Source organism: Limulus polyphemus, unplaced genomic scaffold, assembly GCF_000517525.1.
Source record: "Limulus polyphemus unplaced genomic scaffold, Limulus_polyphemus-2.1.2 Scaffold686, whole genome shotgun sequence".
NCBI classification, from domain to species: domain Eukaryota; kingdom Metazoa; phylum Arthropoda; class Merostomata; order Xiphosura; family Limulidae; genus Limulus; species Limulus polyphemus.
The window spans coordinates 346,692-365,568 of record NW_013666296.1 but is presented as its reverse complement, the minus strand read 5'-3'; the positions used below and the strand labels follow the sequence as shown (position 1 = coordinate 365,568).

General features: G+C 33.8%; 1 protein-coding gene across 1 annotated transcript in view; it reads left to right on the top strand.

Moving 5' to 3' along the window:
- LOC106459954 (nuclear receptor subfamily 2 group E member 1-like) overlaps nucleotides 1–14,233 on the top strand; it is a 33,279-nt gene extending 19,046 nt beyond the window's left edge. The window contains exons 4-6 of the mRNA XM_013919626.1: nucleotides 8,043–8,266; nucleotides 12,611–12,725; nucleotides 14,001–14,233. Of these exons, the coding sequence (XP_013775080.1) occupies nucleotides 8,043–8,266; nucleotides 12,611–12,725; nucleotides 14,001–14,233 (572 nt within the window). The remainder of the gene's footprint in view (nucleotides 1–8,042; nucleotides 8,267–12,610; nucleotides 12,726–14,000) is intronic.
- The last annotated feature ends 4,644 nt before the right edge of the window (nucleotides 14,234–18,877 follow it).

Sequence of the window (18,877 nt, the reverse complement as noted above, 5' to 3'; positions counted from 1 at the left end):
AAATTGCAATTTTGTATTCTTCTAGGAAATTTGAACGAACAATCTCTATAAGATCTAAGATTTTTGATGAACAGAAGTTTTATTTTGCATTCCTCTTAAATTGTTCTCGAACGGATTTCAATTTAGAGGTGTGTAAAAATAGCATTCCAAACTTATCGTTTGGTTTCCCACAAGGCTCCAGGGTGCCCTTTGTTCAACATCGGAACAAATTAGCTGGAATGATGAAGTACAAAAGTACGTCCTTTGTATATTTATATATGTAGTTACAAAACTGATATGTTGCGGATTTGAATGCTTAAGGTATGTGATGACTGTGGTAAGAAAAGAGATGTGGAAGGTGTGAACTGCACTGTGATCAAGTATATTATTACCAGGACCACCACATATTAAATTCCTGCTTGGAAATGTGATCAAGTATATTATTACCAGAACTACCACATATTACATTCCTGCTTGGAAATGTGATTAAGTGTATTATTACCAGGCCCACCACATATTAAATTCCTGCTTGGAAATGTGATCAAGTATATTATTACCAGGACAACCACATATTAAGTTCCTGCTTGGAAATGTGATCAAGTATATTATTACCAGGACCACCACATTTACATTCCTGCTTGGAAATGTGATCAAGTATATCATTACCAGGACCACCACATATTATATTCCTGCTTGGAAATGTGATCAAGTACATTATTACCAGGACCACCACATATTAAATTCCTGCTTGGAAATGTGATCAAGTATATTATTACCAGAACTACCACATATTAAATTCCTGCTTGGAAATGTGATAAAGTATATTATTACCAGGACCACCACATATTAAATTCCTGCTTGGAAATGTGATCAAGTATATTATTACCAGGACCACCACATATTAGATTCCTCTTGACATCGAGCTGCCTCCCAGTGGCACAGAAGTAATTCAGGAGGCATTTAACTCTAAAAACCGGGTTTCAATACCAGAAATGGAGACAGCACAGATAGCCCATTGTGTAGCTTTGTGCTGAATTACAAACAAGGCTTCAAGCTACTGGCAGTCTACACTCGACAACAGGAGTCAACCTGAGACTACTTTATCAACTTTTCATTGTATAAACTAATTCCAAGTAATACAATTCAAGCTTTAGAATGTGATAGCTTTTTAAAAGCGCACGGACCTAGCCAAGTGCAGATTACAGTCAGATGAGCCTGATCCTTCTTAATGATGTGCATGTGTTTGGAAAAATGTTTGAGGCTGCAGCTGAACATTTTTATGTGGTTCTCAGGATGTCTGAACTTTAAGCATTACGCTTCTAGTTTTTTTTTAATTTATTCCTGGTTCTTAAGCTTATATTAGATTCTTCCAATTAACTTTTTACCTTTGTTTTATATTTCTACGCGTTTATTTGTTCAACTCACGTTCATAGTACTGCCCTGGAAAGATTAGATGGAATTTTATTGTTTCTCACCCTTGAAAAGTGACACATCATACAGATACTAATAAGAAAAAGAAAGTTTAAAGTTTAATGATTTGTAGGCGAGAGTACAACAGTCCCGTGTAAAAATATCGAAGATGGGTGTAGTGTATGGCAATCTCAAGACAACGTTTTGAAACAATTTCGAAATATTACAAGGCTTGGTGGTTAGGGCGCTCGACTCTCAACCTGCCAATGGCGAAATCGAAATCCGGCACCTAAGATGATCGCCCTCTCAGCCGTGGGAGCGTTATAACATGACTGTCAATCCCATTATTCATTGGCAAAAGAGTAGCCCTAAGAGTTAGCGGTGGGTGCTGCCTGCCACTTATCTTTCATGTGATCGACAGTTCAAAATTAAGGACGGCGGCAGATAACTTTGCTATAAAGAAAACAAACCCATAATAAATAGAGATCCGTAATTGTTTTCATAGTTTCTGATGATGTTCTCTTCATTCCTGATAATGTTTTGTGTTGTATTATGTCTGCTGGGAAGAGCTACAGGAGTATTAATTTAGACAGGACATTAGGTAAGGAGGTTTAGATTGAGTACAGTAAAGTTAAAGCCCGTAACAGCAAACTATATGGACGACACAAGTTCTTTTTTGTCTACACAGAACATAAAACATTCTAAAACTGGCTTTATATATAGAATGAAATGTTCTAATCAACAATAAAAATAGAAAGTCTAAGGCGAAAGGAATTATTTTATTTTATTTTTTCAAAGCAGTGTTTCCCAACAAAATTTATAAAAATTCACAAATAAATAATAAATCGAATTTTAATTTTTTCCAACCAGAAATTTGACACAATTCACAAAGTGTATATCAAGTTTCATATAATTATTACAGTATTTTTCATTGTGATAGCGAAAAAAAATCAACGGATATATTAGCGATACCCTACAAATTTGAAAAAGGCTGGAAAGAAATGTTTTTATTTTATTTTGCTTCATATTACTGATATTTTGTAGCTAACTTTACAAATGTCGCTGCACCAAACTTACAACATTTTTTAACTGAAATAACAACTTTGAGCATGCTTTCAGTCTGACATTATGCCAATGATTCATATCAGTATCTGTAAAATATTTCAACATTAGGGAAGACAACGTGTCTTTCAAGTAACTAAAGAGTATGAATTTATGTTGGTTCGTGCTGCAGAAGTACCAGTGTAGACTACATGGGAATTATAACGTGTTGTAAAGCAAAATATAGTGTCTACAGGCGCACAAAAGGTGTAATTGGAATTGTTGGAAGTATTGAAACTTAGAGTTTGCAAACAATATATACAGAACTACAGAAAACAGTTAAAACACCAGGATCTAAATGGGTGTTGCTGGACATGAGCATGACAATAAGCAGCTGAAATCGTCATGTGTCAGTGGAGTTAGAATAACTGTACAGTTAGTTGAACCGTGGTCCTTTTAATAAGAAATCAAGCACAGTAGTGGAATTGGCAGGTATCAAGGGTGGTCTACATACCACCAAGAATATATGTCCACGTTTTTGCTGGTCACATTCACAGCAGGATCTGGCGATGCAAGAATTAGACTGCGTGCATGACTTAGTATTCGTCCACGCTGTGTCAAGAAAAGCTGAGACAGCACATTGATGATTTACCTCTTCAAGGATTATTATTGACTTTGCTGAGCCATTGCTGAAGACACCCAGAAATAATTGCTTTGGGCTGTTAATGACTGCTTATTTCATTAAGTGGAGAAAAGCTTATTCCACCATTTATACTATAACTCAAATAGATTCAGTGTTTCCAAAAATCATTTATTAACAAGAAAATGCAAACTTGAGCAGCCACTTGGTCACTAAACATTCCCGGTGTTAGGAATGATGGATATGTGACTTCATTATGTTAGTCCTAGTCTTATGGTCTTGCTGAAAGGCAAATGAAAACTGTCATGTTCATGCTTATCAAGTTTGTCAGCTCTGAGTGGACTGATTAGGATGATTATCTCCTATATTTGATTATAGTTAATTGGACTACTAAATAACAGTTCACAGACTCTTTGCTGAGCTTATTAATATTTGGTCGAGATATGAAGATCCTTATTGAAATTATGTTAAACCTAACACTAGGAGCAGTGTTCACAAAAATATGTGGAAATGTTGTAGCAACCTTGGTGGACATACATGCATATGCACATTGCCAGTAAAGAGAGACTGCTAACTGAAAGGAAAATGACTATAATCAAACAGAGATGGAAACTTGTTTGGTTCAGTATAAAAAAGACTTTGTCTGGCAGTGATATAATCCAACTGCTTGTCAACCACTTGGTTCTAGTATGAGCTAAAGAAGTATTAAAGTACAAGAGTCAAACGCTAGAACAAGCTGAGGCTTTCTGTTGATGCGAATTTGTTTATCTCTGGATGGACTTGCTGGTGAAGTCTCATGTTGTGAATATGGCTCTTCAGCTACTTATAATCAGTCAGAAGAGGATGAAATTTATATCCAAGCAGAGCAACTACGCTGTCATAAGTTGGAGCAAAGTAATAAGCCTCTATTGCAACTAAAACGACATGGATAGCTGGTCAAGACAACTATGCCATCCAAAGGCTGAAAGGAAGGCCGAGGCTGAATAAAGAAAGCATAATACCTATTGTTTGGATTTCTCTGATAATTTACTTAAATAAAATTTTAAGAGTTTTATAGAATGTTTAGGTATTTTAGTTCACAAGTTAAAAACAGCTTTTGGCATTTCCTTTACTGTTTTATATCATTTTGCCATTGAAATTTCATTATGACAACATGATGTTATTGTTACTTTAGTATCGACCACAGTGATGCATTCACTTGCTCATAGATTTTGAGACTCCAGTACGGTCCTCATTATTATCTGGTTACAACTACATGCAAAGTAGATAGAGTTGGGTATTTAATTCAGAAACATTATGTCTTTCATAAGAGAAAAGCTATAAGTCGTTTTCTCGTGGGTGGTTTCAACCAGCTTTACAGGTAGTGGAATTTTACAGGAAATATTTTATAATTATAAGTGATTTGTGGAATCGTTATTTATTTTTATGTTTTTGAATTAATTATATTTTACTGTAGACATGGTTCCTATTTGCCCAATGTTAACTTAGCCATATAGTGGCTTTTTCCTCTATGTATATGCAACCGTACTTTTAATTAATTACATTCCACTGTAGACATGGTAGCTATCAAATCTGAACTTAATATTGTGTAGAATTTTCCTTTACGTACAGGGTTATTATAAAGGAGGTTCTGCTGTTCAACAAGTCATATCTCACAAACGGTATGGCATAGCAACAAGATATTGAAAGTATCATGCGGATGCAACTGCCATAATTTGCATACGTTGCTACCAGGAGCGCCATTGTGGTATATTTCGCATATTTTCCATGGGTATAAATGGGTCTGTCGAATGCAGTGCAACTTATTCAACCACCATGAAACCGACAAGTGTGTAGAGAGGTGAAACAGTGTAATGTTATTACACCAAATGATGCAACTGCCATAATTTGCATACGTTGCTACCAGGAGCGCCACTGTGGTATATTTCGCATTTTTTTCACGGGTATAAATGGGTCTGTCGATTGCAGTGGAACTTATTCAACCACCATGAAACCGACGAGTATGTAGAGAGGTGAAACGGTGTAATGTTATTACACCAAATGATGCAATGCCGAGACAGCTCTAAGGGAATACTGTAGAGTGCAAAAAATCCACAGAGGGTCTTGTTCTGTTGTTGCTGTATGCTAATTAAAAACAAAATGGAGTAGACGGGTTGCACTTGTGATAAGCCATGTACATACAGACCACTGACACCTACCGAAATTATTACTATGGTCAGCCATACCTAAGCAGAATAAGCCAGCATATTGTTCAACTTTGCGAATGTTTTCTTACAAGCTGCATATCCAAGCACTGAAAAAGATGGATTTAATCCAAGATATTGATTTTTGTATTGCAGATCTTGGCAAGACTAAAAATCGATGACCAGTCCATTATGGACTGACAAACTACACTTAACTCTTTCTGCAGTGTCAACACAAGCAACTGCATTATCTTGTCAGAAAATGATTTAAAATTGAACATTTCATACACACCTCCATGATGGTAAGGTGACAATGTGATATGATTTCACAGCTGACTTCGCTTTTTTCAAGAACTATCAGTGCATAGACTGCAAATCGGCACAGTAAATGCTGCATGGTACCATGTAATTCCCATGCTGCAACAATGAAATAAGCTATACTGTTTTTTACTCAGAATGGCACCCCTTCACATATTGGTACCCAGGTAGAACACGTCTTGCGGGAGCACTTTCAAAACAAAATTATTTCACGTCACTTTACTTTTGGATGACCATCTCGTTCAGTGGAACTAGTATCTGGTACCTGAAGTGCTGTGTGTATCATGAAAAGTCTTGCACAGTCTGGGAAGGGGTCAGCGTTCCATATGAGATACATGCTATTGCTGTAATGTCCATTGTTATACCTATATAATGTTATACCTATGTGTATATACAGTATGGAACAAAGAGGTCATATGACCGGAGATTGTTGCATGACGTATATATATAATTTGCCGGGGAGGTAGCTAGCTTTGTCAGGCACCGAATTGTTGGACCGTTGAAGTAAGATAATATTTTCACAAAATCACTAATGTCCGATGAGAAATTAGTAATACTCTTGGAGAGATATTAACGTTTGATGGGAATTCACTGACGTTCGAAATTTATAACTGTTCCTGGTCAAATGTCGTATATTTTCCGGTTGATAGGGTTAGCACAATCACAATTTATAGCTAACGCGGTTATAACAGTTTCATAGTAGTAATGGTTGGAGACGGCTTGAATGGGTAATGAAGAAAAACTTTAATATAAGTTTAACATAACAGCAAATGTATAACGTTTCGACAAGGTTTTGTCATCATCAGGTACAAGTAGTTTACACTGACACAGCTATATATATATATACAGTATGAAACAAAGAGGTCACATGACCGGAGATTGTTGCACGACTTACAAGAGATATCATGGCACCCCAGTTTATATGATTAATAATCAGTCATTAATTAGTGTGATTAGGGAGAGGTAACGTTAATGCTTGCCTCAGTAAAAGCTTCTTCTGACTAAAAGTAGCAATATAGATGGGGCTACACAAGTAGATTATAGTATTCACTAGCAGTATGACCATTGGACTGATTTTTATAACACTGAGTCAGTATTGTTATCTTATCTTTATCTTACTGTGAATTACTGTCTAAACTTCTGTGTTATTACGGTGTGTTTCATTACTTACTATAGTGTTGTGGCAGTGAAAATAGTTTTGTTTTTCATTTTGTGTTTTTTATGTATTGCATGAAAGTCTTGAGTTGTATTTTACTGTGTGTATGTACATTTTCTGTAGCTGAAGGTTCTGATTCAGTCAGTCATGCTGGATAAACGAAAAATTCATTAGAACATTGATTATAATTTTACAGCCGCTCCATACAAGATGAAGTGAAGGAATGGAACAGCTGTAATAATAGTAACGCTAGAACCTTCGCTTCTATAACTTTAATTCTAACGTATTAAACATTGTACATAATCCCAGACTCCAGCTGTCTCATTATTGACCGCTTCAAATCAGCATCTTAGAAATATCGTTCTGGCATATTTCTGCCAATTTTAGACTACTTTTATTTTCGTGTATTGGACCTTAATAGCCAGAAAGTTGACTGAGAGATTTATAACACGGATGTTGAGCACAATTGTTGAAAGACTTGTTTTGTCTTTTGTTATTCTGTTGAGAGTTTTGTTTGATTTGTGTTTTAATCCCTTTTTTTAGCACGAATAGTCCGCTTAAACAGTGATATTTGCAAGTTTAATTTACTTTTAGAATAAGTTTAACGATTAGCTAATGAAGAGACTAAATACATAGACTGTGATCCGGTTTGGCCTATTGCTAGCATACAGGACTGTGAATCCGAGGGTTCATGGTTTATGTCCTGTTGCTATAAAAACACAATATCCACTTAGGGACTGGGAATGTATAATAAGAGTGACGGTCAATTCCCACTAGTCGATTTGAGTAGTCTAAGAATTGAATGTTGTTGACTTACTCGTTGGCTATAACGTCGGAATTACAGACAACTAACGACAATGGTTTTTGGTGTAGCTTTGCGTGAATATTCCAAACGTACAGACAGTCCCGTTTGTATATAAATAAAGTATTGTTTATGTTGTTTCTGTAAACGAGGAACCCACGAGTCTTTTTTCCCGTTTTTTTTCCTCTATTTGATTTCAACACATTATACATCATCATTCTTCATCACGGTATTTCATTTCAGTTTACCTACTCCTTACCTGCTGGCCAAATCCTGGTACACTGGTCACTGTGGTTCTAGCCAACCTTTCAAAGCCAAATTGATGTGACATTCTTGTATGTTTCTTAGATCCTTTGTACAATGTTTAAGATTATTCAATATATTAATAGGAAGGAGGCTGTCGTTAAAAGTTTCTGTTCAGTTATGCCAGCAATAATGTTTGAAGAGACTGTTTTCATAACCTATACTCAATCGTAATTAACAAAAAATAGAAACTTGTTTTCTGTTTTTCAGGCGAATCATTTTTTAGTGGAGGAGATTTATTTCACGAGACTGCGGCTCGTGTCCTCTTTGTCACGATGCGACGTGCACGTGCCAACGAACTATTTCGCCTTTTGCCGGCGCAGGATCGTTCAGCCATCTTAGAGGAAGTGTGGGCGGAGCTATTTCTACTGCAAGCTGCTTATTGGCCAGTGGATATTATTGCAGTGGTTAAGCACTTGGGCCATGATATCAAGGTAGACTCGTCTTCTTTAAATACATATTTTAGTATAAACTTAATTCATGTTTAAGTTTTCAAGCTTTTACGTTCTTGAAAAAATAAATATTATTATATAACTGTTTGCATGGTTTCGTAAGAGATTTAGAGAAATCTATAATATGATCATAAAATTGATTTTGTCAGATCATGCTGCTGATTAAATATATATATACATTAAAATTAAATAAGGTAATCTCCTTATAGTGCTTTCTTAAAATTTTAATTATTTCATCTTTTTAGTTCCGTGGAATAAGCTAGGCGATTAAACCTTACATTTCGAATTGTGTTGAAAAAATCTGCTAACACTGACTACGTACATATATATAAGCTTTCAAGTTTCATGCGATAATCTTACTTACACAGATATTGACTGAAATTGGAAGTGTTTCTGCTTTTATTGTCCAATTCTATGGAACTTTTCGAAAAGGATTTTCTTTTGATTTTTATTCCCGTGACTTAGATTAAATAATGTATTTTAATTATTGAATTTCGACAAGATTATCAAGTTCCACAGCATATGTATGTTTTGTAATGATACAAGGTATTGTCAGATTCCGTGTAATATATGGACTGCTTTCTGTGATTGAATGCCATTTCCTAGATTAAATTAATTTTGTGTCTGAGTGATATAGAGTAGCACTTGTATCAACTACAAATTACAAATGAGACGAGTTTAGTTTAAATCCGTATTGTCACGTCAAGTCATCGATCGTTGGTATGATCATCTACTTTTGTTATGTTTAATGTCAGTTGAAAAACTAGGTCCTGCTAGCTCCAAAAGTGTGGGAGGAGCTCGGAGACATATAAACAAATTGACACCTAATAGTATGGATGTTATCGTCTTAGAAGAACCTTCGTCGACCGAGCTGAAATTTAGGGATTTATGTGTGTGTGTGTGTGTAAGGGAGAGGGGGGGCATGGTTGGCGACAACGTTCTTACATGTTGATTTTCTATCACATTGTCTTGCCCTTACATAAATGGTTCAAAAGACCTAACTCCTACCATGAAAACGTTTTCCACACTACTGTACTACCTCTAGCAGTTTGCAATGTGAAAACAACATAAAAAGAGTCAAGTGTTTTGTGTGGCTTTTTTCTAGTTTTAGTAACAGACATTACCTACTTTGAGACATAATGTGGCTGAACACACTTTGTATTTTTAACTGTGAACGCGTGATAGCCAATCCCGTGATATGTTCAAAGAGACAATCAAAGTCCGTGTGACGGCTAGTGCTGCTGGTTGGTTGCTTTCCTTCTGCTAAATAGTTCAAAATTAGAGACAGATGTATTTGAAACCTAGGGATCTCCGACTTTGCCATTAGCTCACGTGTACACAAGGTGCCGTTCAGATTTCAAAATTCAATTCCAGTTCTATATTTTTACACTATCTGTTGGTACAGAAAATTACGAAAGCTTGGCACATTCCACAGCTCTGAGAAACATTCGTGTCTGAAAATTCAGTGAAGTGTTTAAGAAAAGTACTGTACTGTGTCAAACAATTTATTGCCAGAAATGGATACGCTTATTCACTTAGCCTAATTATAGCTATAGTCTGGTTAAATGCAGGAATTGATTATATGAAATCATAATTAATCAACGACTGTATATATTTGATGTATTTTGTAAGATTTTTGAAACAAACGAATCAAATATCTTGTAAAGAAGCAAATATGTAACGAATTAGTAAAAACTAATACTTCTTGTTACCTCATTAAAATAAGTTTTGTATTTTGTAAACTCGTTTAACTTTTCTAGTGGTAACAAGATGCTATTGTTACTCTCTGTCCTTTAGTTGTAGCAGTTGTGTAATCTTTGAAATATATATATACTAGCTGGCGTAACAGTTCAAAAAATGGGTAAGACATAGGAACTTCCTGGGTTGACATAAGAGGATTAAGTCCGAACACCAAATCACCTGTGTCGTTATCGGGAAAGAGTGTCCTAATAATACATGCCAGGTTGATGACAATCGATCCAGCAGCTCGCCAGTCATATACGGACACACAAACGTAGACTTTGGTCAAATAATGGCTTAGATATATGCGTGTGTTTATGAATATACATACATACATACATATATAGATATATATATATATAGGCTCTGTTTGTTTGTTTTTAATATAAATATTATATCATTTACCATTCATTGTATATAATGTTAAACATTTTGCAGGACAGTATCCCTTCCCCCAGTCGTTCAGTAGTAAGTCTAAAGACTTGTAACACTTAAAACTGGGTTTCAATAATACCTGTGGTGGGAGACCACAGATAGACTGTTGTGTAGATCTGCGCTTAACAACAAACAAAAAACAGTATAAAGAATTTATTGTTTACTATAAAAAGTTTGTTTAATGTTCCCTTACCACTTTTACTTACGTAGTTCCATCTTTTACTATGTTCCTTCCACTTTCATACATCATTATTTTCTTTAAAATGGAACTGTTTTCTGAAACTGACAGACTGTTGTGATATCACGGTGAAATATCAAGAATTTTCATAAAGCGTTAGGGCCTGTTATAGTCTGGTGATTAGGGCACTCGACTCGAAACCTGCGGGGAGCAGGATCGAAACCTGTCGCTGAATATGCTTGCCATTTCATTCGTGGTGGACTTATAATGTGACTGTTAATCCCATTATTCGTTGGAAAGAGTATCCCAACAGTTGGCGGTAGTGTTTAGCTGCATTCCCTCTAGTATATTGCTTCAAAATTAGGGACGGCCAGTAGATATAGCCCTAAAGCAGCTTTGCGTAAAATTCAACAAAAAGAAATATGAATATTTTCTTGCTTGTTTTAACTATACTACATTATCATTTATGCACAGTTCTCTTGCATTTTATTTTCTATTTCAAATCTGTTTTAAAAACTATAGCTTCCATGTAGTAACTTCTTAATTGATATTACGTAATTTAATATGAAGAAGATGACAGTTCTTAGGATTGGCCTACTATTATGTTGGTTTATTTTTATACCAAAAATCTACCTTTCTGTAAATTAAACTTTACACGGCTTTAAAAGCAGCACCAGACTCGTAGAAACTTTCAGAAGTGTATACGTAATCGAATGCTGTGATAAGTACACAAAATGTGTATTTCAGAGAATGTAGTATTAGATGTATATTGTGCGTTTTTAAAACGAAATTCTTACTAATTCTTCTTGGGCCGATATATGAATTTTTTAAAGTAAACCTTATATCTCGTAACACAGGAGAATATTAGGCCTAATATCAGGTAGAATTAGCAGTGACCTTTTGACTTAGTTTCAGAACTATATTGTCGTTAAATAACGACATATATATTGCGCATTTAATTTTCATGTTTTCGTTTGTACTAACGTTTTGTAGTTTTAATTTTCTTGTTTCAATACTTTTGCTGCATTAAAACTCTATGTTACTATAGCTAGCTAGCTTACATATATATATATCGATCCCTATTTGTCTTTATCAAATTAATTTTTTTATTACACTTATTTGTTTCTTTTGTATTAGCAATATCTTTTGTACGCCAGCAATACCAAGTGTGGGGCGCGCATATACCCGATTCGATTTTATTACTCATCAGGATCTCTACCAACCTACCTTCAAATCTAATTATATGTCAAATGTAGCGCATCGTCCGTTATATATATATACTAGTGTCATTTTCAGTACAAAAAAGAGGAATCACTGGGACCCCAAACGGAAGAGTTCTGTGAAATAATTAGGGCGCTAATGTTCGTCACTTTTTTTCGTACGCTTACCTGGAAAAGTCACTTACTTACTTACGTAGATGAGAATTCGATGAACTAGTGAAATTTTGATCCACTCCATAAAATGTACATAGTGAGTAAGGTGACTTTATACGTACAATAAGCTTTAGTTGTGCTCAGCCGATACTGTGAAATAGTCATTGTTAATATTCAAACATTTTAAAGGTTGTTTTAAACGGGAGAATTTTATGACCGCCATTTTATTTCATGACGATCCTACTATTAAGTACTATCGTACTTAATGATATATTCTCGCGTGAAGTCCACTTTATTACGCAGACTCAAATCATTTTGAAATCTCTTCTATAAGCCAACACCAGTTCGCAAGTATTTTCTTTGCCCCGATGAAGCCATAAGTAAGAAACGTTGGCTTAAATAAAACCATTTATGTTTTCTGGATTGATAAGTCGTATTTTATTTACATTTTAAACAACAAATACAACTCTCCAGTTTGCGATATAAACCTTAAATTCTCATAAAGAAAAAAATGGTAAACAATCATACACTGAGCAAATGTTATTTCAATATTTTAGTTTTGTAAAATACAATAAAGAAATTAAAAATTATTTTATTTAGGTCGACCAGCAGGTGCTGCTTCGAAGGATCAAAGTTGCAGTGACACAGTGCCAGAATCTGCAACTGGACCATATAGAGAGGGCGCTATTAGAAACCATTATTCTTTGTCGAAAAGGTGTGAAGAAGTATTTATTTATTTTTTGTTTTCAAATATTGTTTTATACTAAGTAAATACAAAAATAAGACTTGAATAGAACTATATTGACACTTGCGTACAATATAATTTTATAAAGTTTCCAAACCAGTCTTATAAAACACTTTTATATTATGAAGAATATAAAATTTCTAAATATAGATTATTTAAACAACTCTTAATGAAGCTGCATCAAAGTTGTGCTACTTTCTGGTTTAACATATTGGGATATTGTTGCGTCAGCGAGGTCACGTGACTGGTGTCACGCCTCCCGTTTTCTGGAAGTGTCCTGTTCCTTCAGGAATGCCCTAGCATTTACTAGATATGTGTTGGTCTGGTATATATAAGATGGTCACAACGTAACAGTGTAATGAGTAATTGAATGTATGTGGACAAAATATTGTTGGCCACGTGAGTTATAGCGTTTGTTATAGAACGACTGTTGAAATTAAGTGTATCGTAAAGTTGTATTCGGAAAGAATAACCAGTTTTATTTAAGAAAGGACTTGTGTCGCTAAAGTTTCGCCGGAACGAATTTACGGAAAATTAATTAGCGAACGGAGACGTAACAATATAAACGTTCGGTTCTGTTAATATGCTTCTGGTTTCGAGGCTGAAACTCAACGGTAACATTAGTGTATGTTATTATTAAACATGTCTGAAGATGTCCCCAAGAGGGACAATGTTACAAGGCTAAAATCTGGGGTTCGATTCTCCATGGTAGATACAGCGGATAGTCCAATGTGGCTTTGCTCTAAAACAAACAACAAAACAGAAGACTGCCTGTATAAATCCTGTCTTCCATATCCGTAGTTCCTGTCATCAATAGAAAAAAAAGACAAAATGTAAAAAGGAGAGCTAAAGGCTCACAAGAAATAAGCTAAAGGCGGTTCAGTATGAACAAATATACACAACACATATTTGTTTTAAGTAATTTCAATATAAGCTAAAGTATATATATCCTTGTTTTCAAACTTAAAACTGACCACAAGTGCAGTCCCACTCGGAAACGTTACATAATATATAACACTTTGTTGGATACAAAATATGCAAACTAGAGTAAGAGGCCAATGAAAAATGTCTAATTCTTTTGAACTGTAGTCATTTTAAGTCCATTATTATATTGCCTAGCTGTTTAAATTTGACTTTTTTTTAGCGAGAACCAAGCCTATATACAAAAGTATATAAACAACTTGTGCCACAATGTTTGACTCGTTTCTGTGGATTATCTCAGCCTCTTTTCTTGTCTAATTTCAGACTGTACACGTGATTTGGTTGCAGCTCCCCAAGTAGAGAGTATGTTAGAACAGACACAGGCAGCGCTTGGACGTTACATGATGCATTCTTATCCCCAGAACCAGGGGAAGTTCGGGAAGTCTCTGCTGGTTCTGCCCATCCTCCGAAGTGTTCCGGCTTCTGCTGTGGAGGAAGCATTTTTCAGAAGTACTTTGGGAAGTGTGTCTGTGGCCCAGCTCCTGAACAGCCTGTGATGTTCCACATTTTGTCACACTTGCCAGGGAGTTGAAATGTATTTGCTAAAAATTTAAACATATTACTTAAAAACGAGTAAAACATGCCATTAACTTATTTAAGTAAAAATTATTTTTTGTTAAGTCTACCTTCTAATGACACACTGAATTGTTTATATTTATTTACTTTACTTAAAAAAATATATTACAAATTACCTGTGATTTTATTATTTGAAAATAGTTAAAGTAAATTACGTTACTGAAATTTACCCTAAGAACTAAAAATCTACTTTGTGGTTAATAATTCGTTTAATTTAGTTGTTTATTTCTTATTACGTGCGAAACTTGCAATTATCATATCCTGCATCAGTTTATCTTCTATATATATATATATACGCCTGTCGCTTTCAGTAACCTTTATTTTTTATTCCATTAAGTTATAAGTTGTATTAAATTTTGTATGTTATTGTAATCTTTGTTCAGTCCAAAACTTTCACTTCAGGATGTTTAACCGATCAAATAAACCAAGTGTATTTTATAAGGACGTTGTGTCAATATTTAAGAAATATAGGCTGTAATGAAGTAACTTGATATAACTTCTCAACTTTACATCTCTTTTTCTCAACCAATAATGAGTGTCAGTAGTACAATAATGTTGTACAACAGGTATAAAAATAATTCTTAATGAAACGCATATATTAATTCTATGTTAAGGTGAATAAAAAAGTCGATAGAATAGCACAGACATTCATATTTCATAGAGATTGAAGAATTTCTTTAAAAAAAATACACCATGTCAGTACAGTGAAACAAGTTACAAGTATAGTTTTGTTTGTTTGTTTCTTGATAAACTTTGCACACCGAAAGTAGTGCTCTGCCCACCACAGGTATCGAAACCCGGTTTCTAGGGGCATAAGAATGGTAAAAGAAGGAAAATACTCGCTGTTCAATCGAATGAAATGTGATTTTACTTTGAGGTAGATGAGTTTGATTTTTTAATATATCATTATAAACTGGTTCTTTTGAAACTTGATTTTTTTATTATAAGCACTTTTTAATAATAAACGTAAATTATGTTTATCTATAAAATTGATTTCCCTAAGTTTACGATGCAAATGTTTCAAAAACACGACTGTTTAATTATCTGTCAGGACGTTTTCAAACAATTAACATTTTTATTGTTAAATTAATTAGTGTTAGATCATATAAGGAGCTGTATATCAAATAGCAAGTGCAGAGCTGTGCTTCTGTCAAACCGTGCTATTCTAGTGCAATGTTTATTTTATTGACTTGAATTTAAATTATAAAGGAGAAAACGAGTGATGTTTCCATATAGCATGCATGTGCATTGTTTGAATAGTTAGTTATAAAGTCTCAGGCTTAGCTAGTTGTATACGTTATTGTTAACTCAAACCTTTCAATAAATCGGAATTATCAAAATCTTTCATTCTTGTTTTATTTTTGATTAAAGTTGTATTGTTATGAAAAGACAATACAATAACTTTTATTACTTCTAACGCTTTAATTACAGTGAATAGCATTGTTAAACCTAAGGATTTTTATAACTAACTTTTATAAAATTAACGAGCAAAAAAGCTAATAGCTAGATCTCTTTGTCAAGATAATTTTTTACAATTATACTTATCTGTTTGTTTGTTTGTAATTAAACACAAAGCTACACAGAGGACTATCTGTGCTCTGCCCATCATGGATATCGAAACACGATTTCTAGCGTTATAAGTCCGCAGGCATACCGTTGTGCCACTGGGGGCTATACTTGTCATAAGACATTAACGTTAGGCCTATTAATTTTTAAACACTACGCTTTTATCTAATAACAATAAACCAACCACATTACCGTCGACGCGTTTCGCTTAATCCAGATCTCTTCAGGTTGTCTGGGATACAACAAATATAGTAGTCATAGGAACATTATATATATAAGTCATCTGATACAACAACAGTTGTTATGGTGTGTATGCCTTTTACAAGATAGATTTTTAGTTATAATTTCAACTTTAGAACACTTATTTTTGATACCTTAATGTATCTAACAATTCTTAGCATTGTACATATCATCCATTAAAAACTCTTGGTATACTATATATTTTAACCTTACTACATTTACTGTTGATATCATAATATACGAAGCAATTCTTTAATAACATTGTATATGTGTTCCGTAACAGACTTGGAATTTATTGTATATTTCACAAGGCTCAGAAAGAATGTATCTGTTTAAATGTCAATATGTGTTTACATTGGAATATGTTTTACATTAAGTGTAAAGAATTATTTTTATAATTTGTTCCTAGCTGAAGTCTGTTAATAATTTTTAAGTCGGCCTAAAGGAAATGTACAAATTAACAGCTTATTTCAGTAACGTTCAAATCCTGTGTTTGGTAATATTCTTATTATAATATGAAATTCAATCGCACATATTTTGCAAGTTTGAAGACATGGGAAGCTTATATTTCTTATAGATATTTTGATGCTCCTCCAGATTTAATACGCCTTATTATATGACATTATATTCAATGAGTCATTGAAAATTGATGAACATTTGTTGAAGGTCTTGTCCTATTACTTTTACAGTTCTAACTCATCCTCAATTCTAAATTAATTCATGCTGAAATGAGTTATCAGACAAGCCAACTTGGGTTTTAGGGGTCGAACAAGAAGTTACAAAATGTTCCAAAAAAGTACTTAGAAAATGATGAACTTGTTACTCTCTGATTTCTTACAATCATTCAAATTGAAAATATCTGTTACCTTATACTCTTTTCAAATATTTATTCCGAATCATTCAAAACATTAAACATTACACTTGTATGAAATATACTTCATTCTAATGATTAGCATTACAGTATCTGATGAAACTAACTGAGTATCATTTTATCTGTTTAACATTATCATACAAATCGAGATGTATGCAGATATCATTGTTATTACGCTTTTATAATTTGTATATGAATACATCTTTCCTCAGACACTTGAGTAAATGTTTAAATACAATTGGATTTTCCATATACCTACTGTGAATGACGCTTAATATCGAACTTAGTGGTGTAACTTAAATGCAGGTGTTGTTTTTTCTGGGTGTGGCCCGTGCATTAGATAAGTCGGTAATTATTTTATCACAATGTCTAATGTGCTGAACATATGCAGAATAAAACATTCTGGAGAGGTCACTCCTCCTCCCCCCCTCTTGATAACCAAATTATTCTTCTGAGATGTGTGTGGTAATGTCTTCTGGGAAGTGATATCATAACTTCAAAGTTTCGATTAACGCTGATAATCATTAAGAATTATCTCATTCCTAGTAAAGTGAAGTCACTTTCAGCTTAATTGTTATTCAGGACATAAAGCAGTCGGCCTTAAAGAGAAATTAAAACCTGTTCTTGTCCACCTTAGATTGAAATCAAATGTCATTCTCTGTTGTTGTTTTAAGTGAAGTAACTGTGTCTAGTCCCTGTTTTTTTGTTTTTTTATTATTGTACTTCGTTAAATCAAACCTTATTTCCTGTAAATCTTTACTTTTGCGATCTTAATATTTATCTTAACAATACCACACAGTAATTATTATCTAAGTTTAATTACGTAATAAATTTAAAAATATTACACTTAGGGCTTTATTAATAAAATACTATACCGCCAGTATTTTACATTAGTTGGTACCAAAAGTAAATAATGTGTTAAGCATAAGTTTGATTTAAATAATTAAAGGAAGTATCTTATTATGCAAAACTTAAAACTTGTATATTGTTGGTGTTACGTATTGAGAATTTGAAATAATCCAAGGCCGTGTTAAATAATTTAACTTTTAATAGTTGAAACGTACCCTGGATTTAGTGTTTAGAAATATGCCGGTATTTTATTTAATTTACGCTATTCGCCAATAAGATTGATTCACACCGTTTTTGTTTTGACACAAATACGTTTTAATATATATATACAACAATATAATTTACAATAGCAATTATTATAATTAATTATTACAAACAAAGTTTTATAGAAAGAAAATTCACTAACTTACAAATAGCCTAAAACCGTCTTCCTACTTCAGTGTCCTTGATATCCAGCGAGTTGTACGTATATATATATAATTTGGCGGGAAGCTAGCTTTGTCAGGCACTGAATTGTTGGACCGTTGAAGTAAGATAATATTTTCACAAAATCACTAATGTCCGATGAGAAATTAGTAATACTCTTGGAGAGATATTAACGTTTGATGGGAATTCACTGACGTTCGAAATTTATAACTGTTCCTGGTCAAATGTCGTATATTTTCCGGTTGATAGGGTTAGCACAATCACAATTTATAGCTCACACGGTTATGACAGGTTTAGAGTAGGGTTGTTTTGTTTCAATTAAGATGGATTCCTTGATTTTTCGTTTGTTTATGTTTGGTTCTTTGTTTAAAATCACTGTGTTTTAATAGATATACTATAGATGTAGAATTCTCGAACAAAATTGATACTAACAAACTCAACAACAGAACATTATAGTGCAGTTTACCTTTTGTCCCTGAAACCAGCTCAAGAATAATCTACACTTGGACAAAAATAGCAATCAAATACAATATTCCTGTCAACGTCAAATTCTCTCAAAATCCGGCCCTAAATTAAAATCGTTACTAAACAAAAATTATTTAGAATCACACAA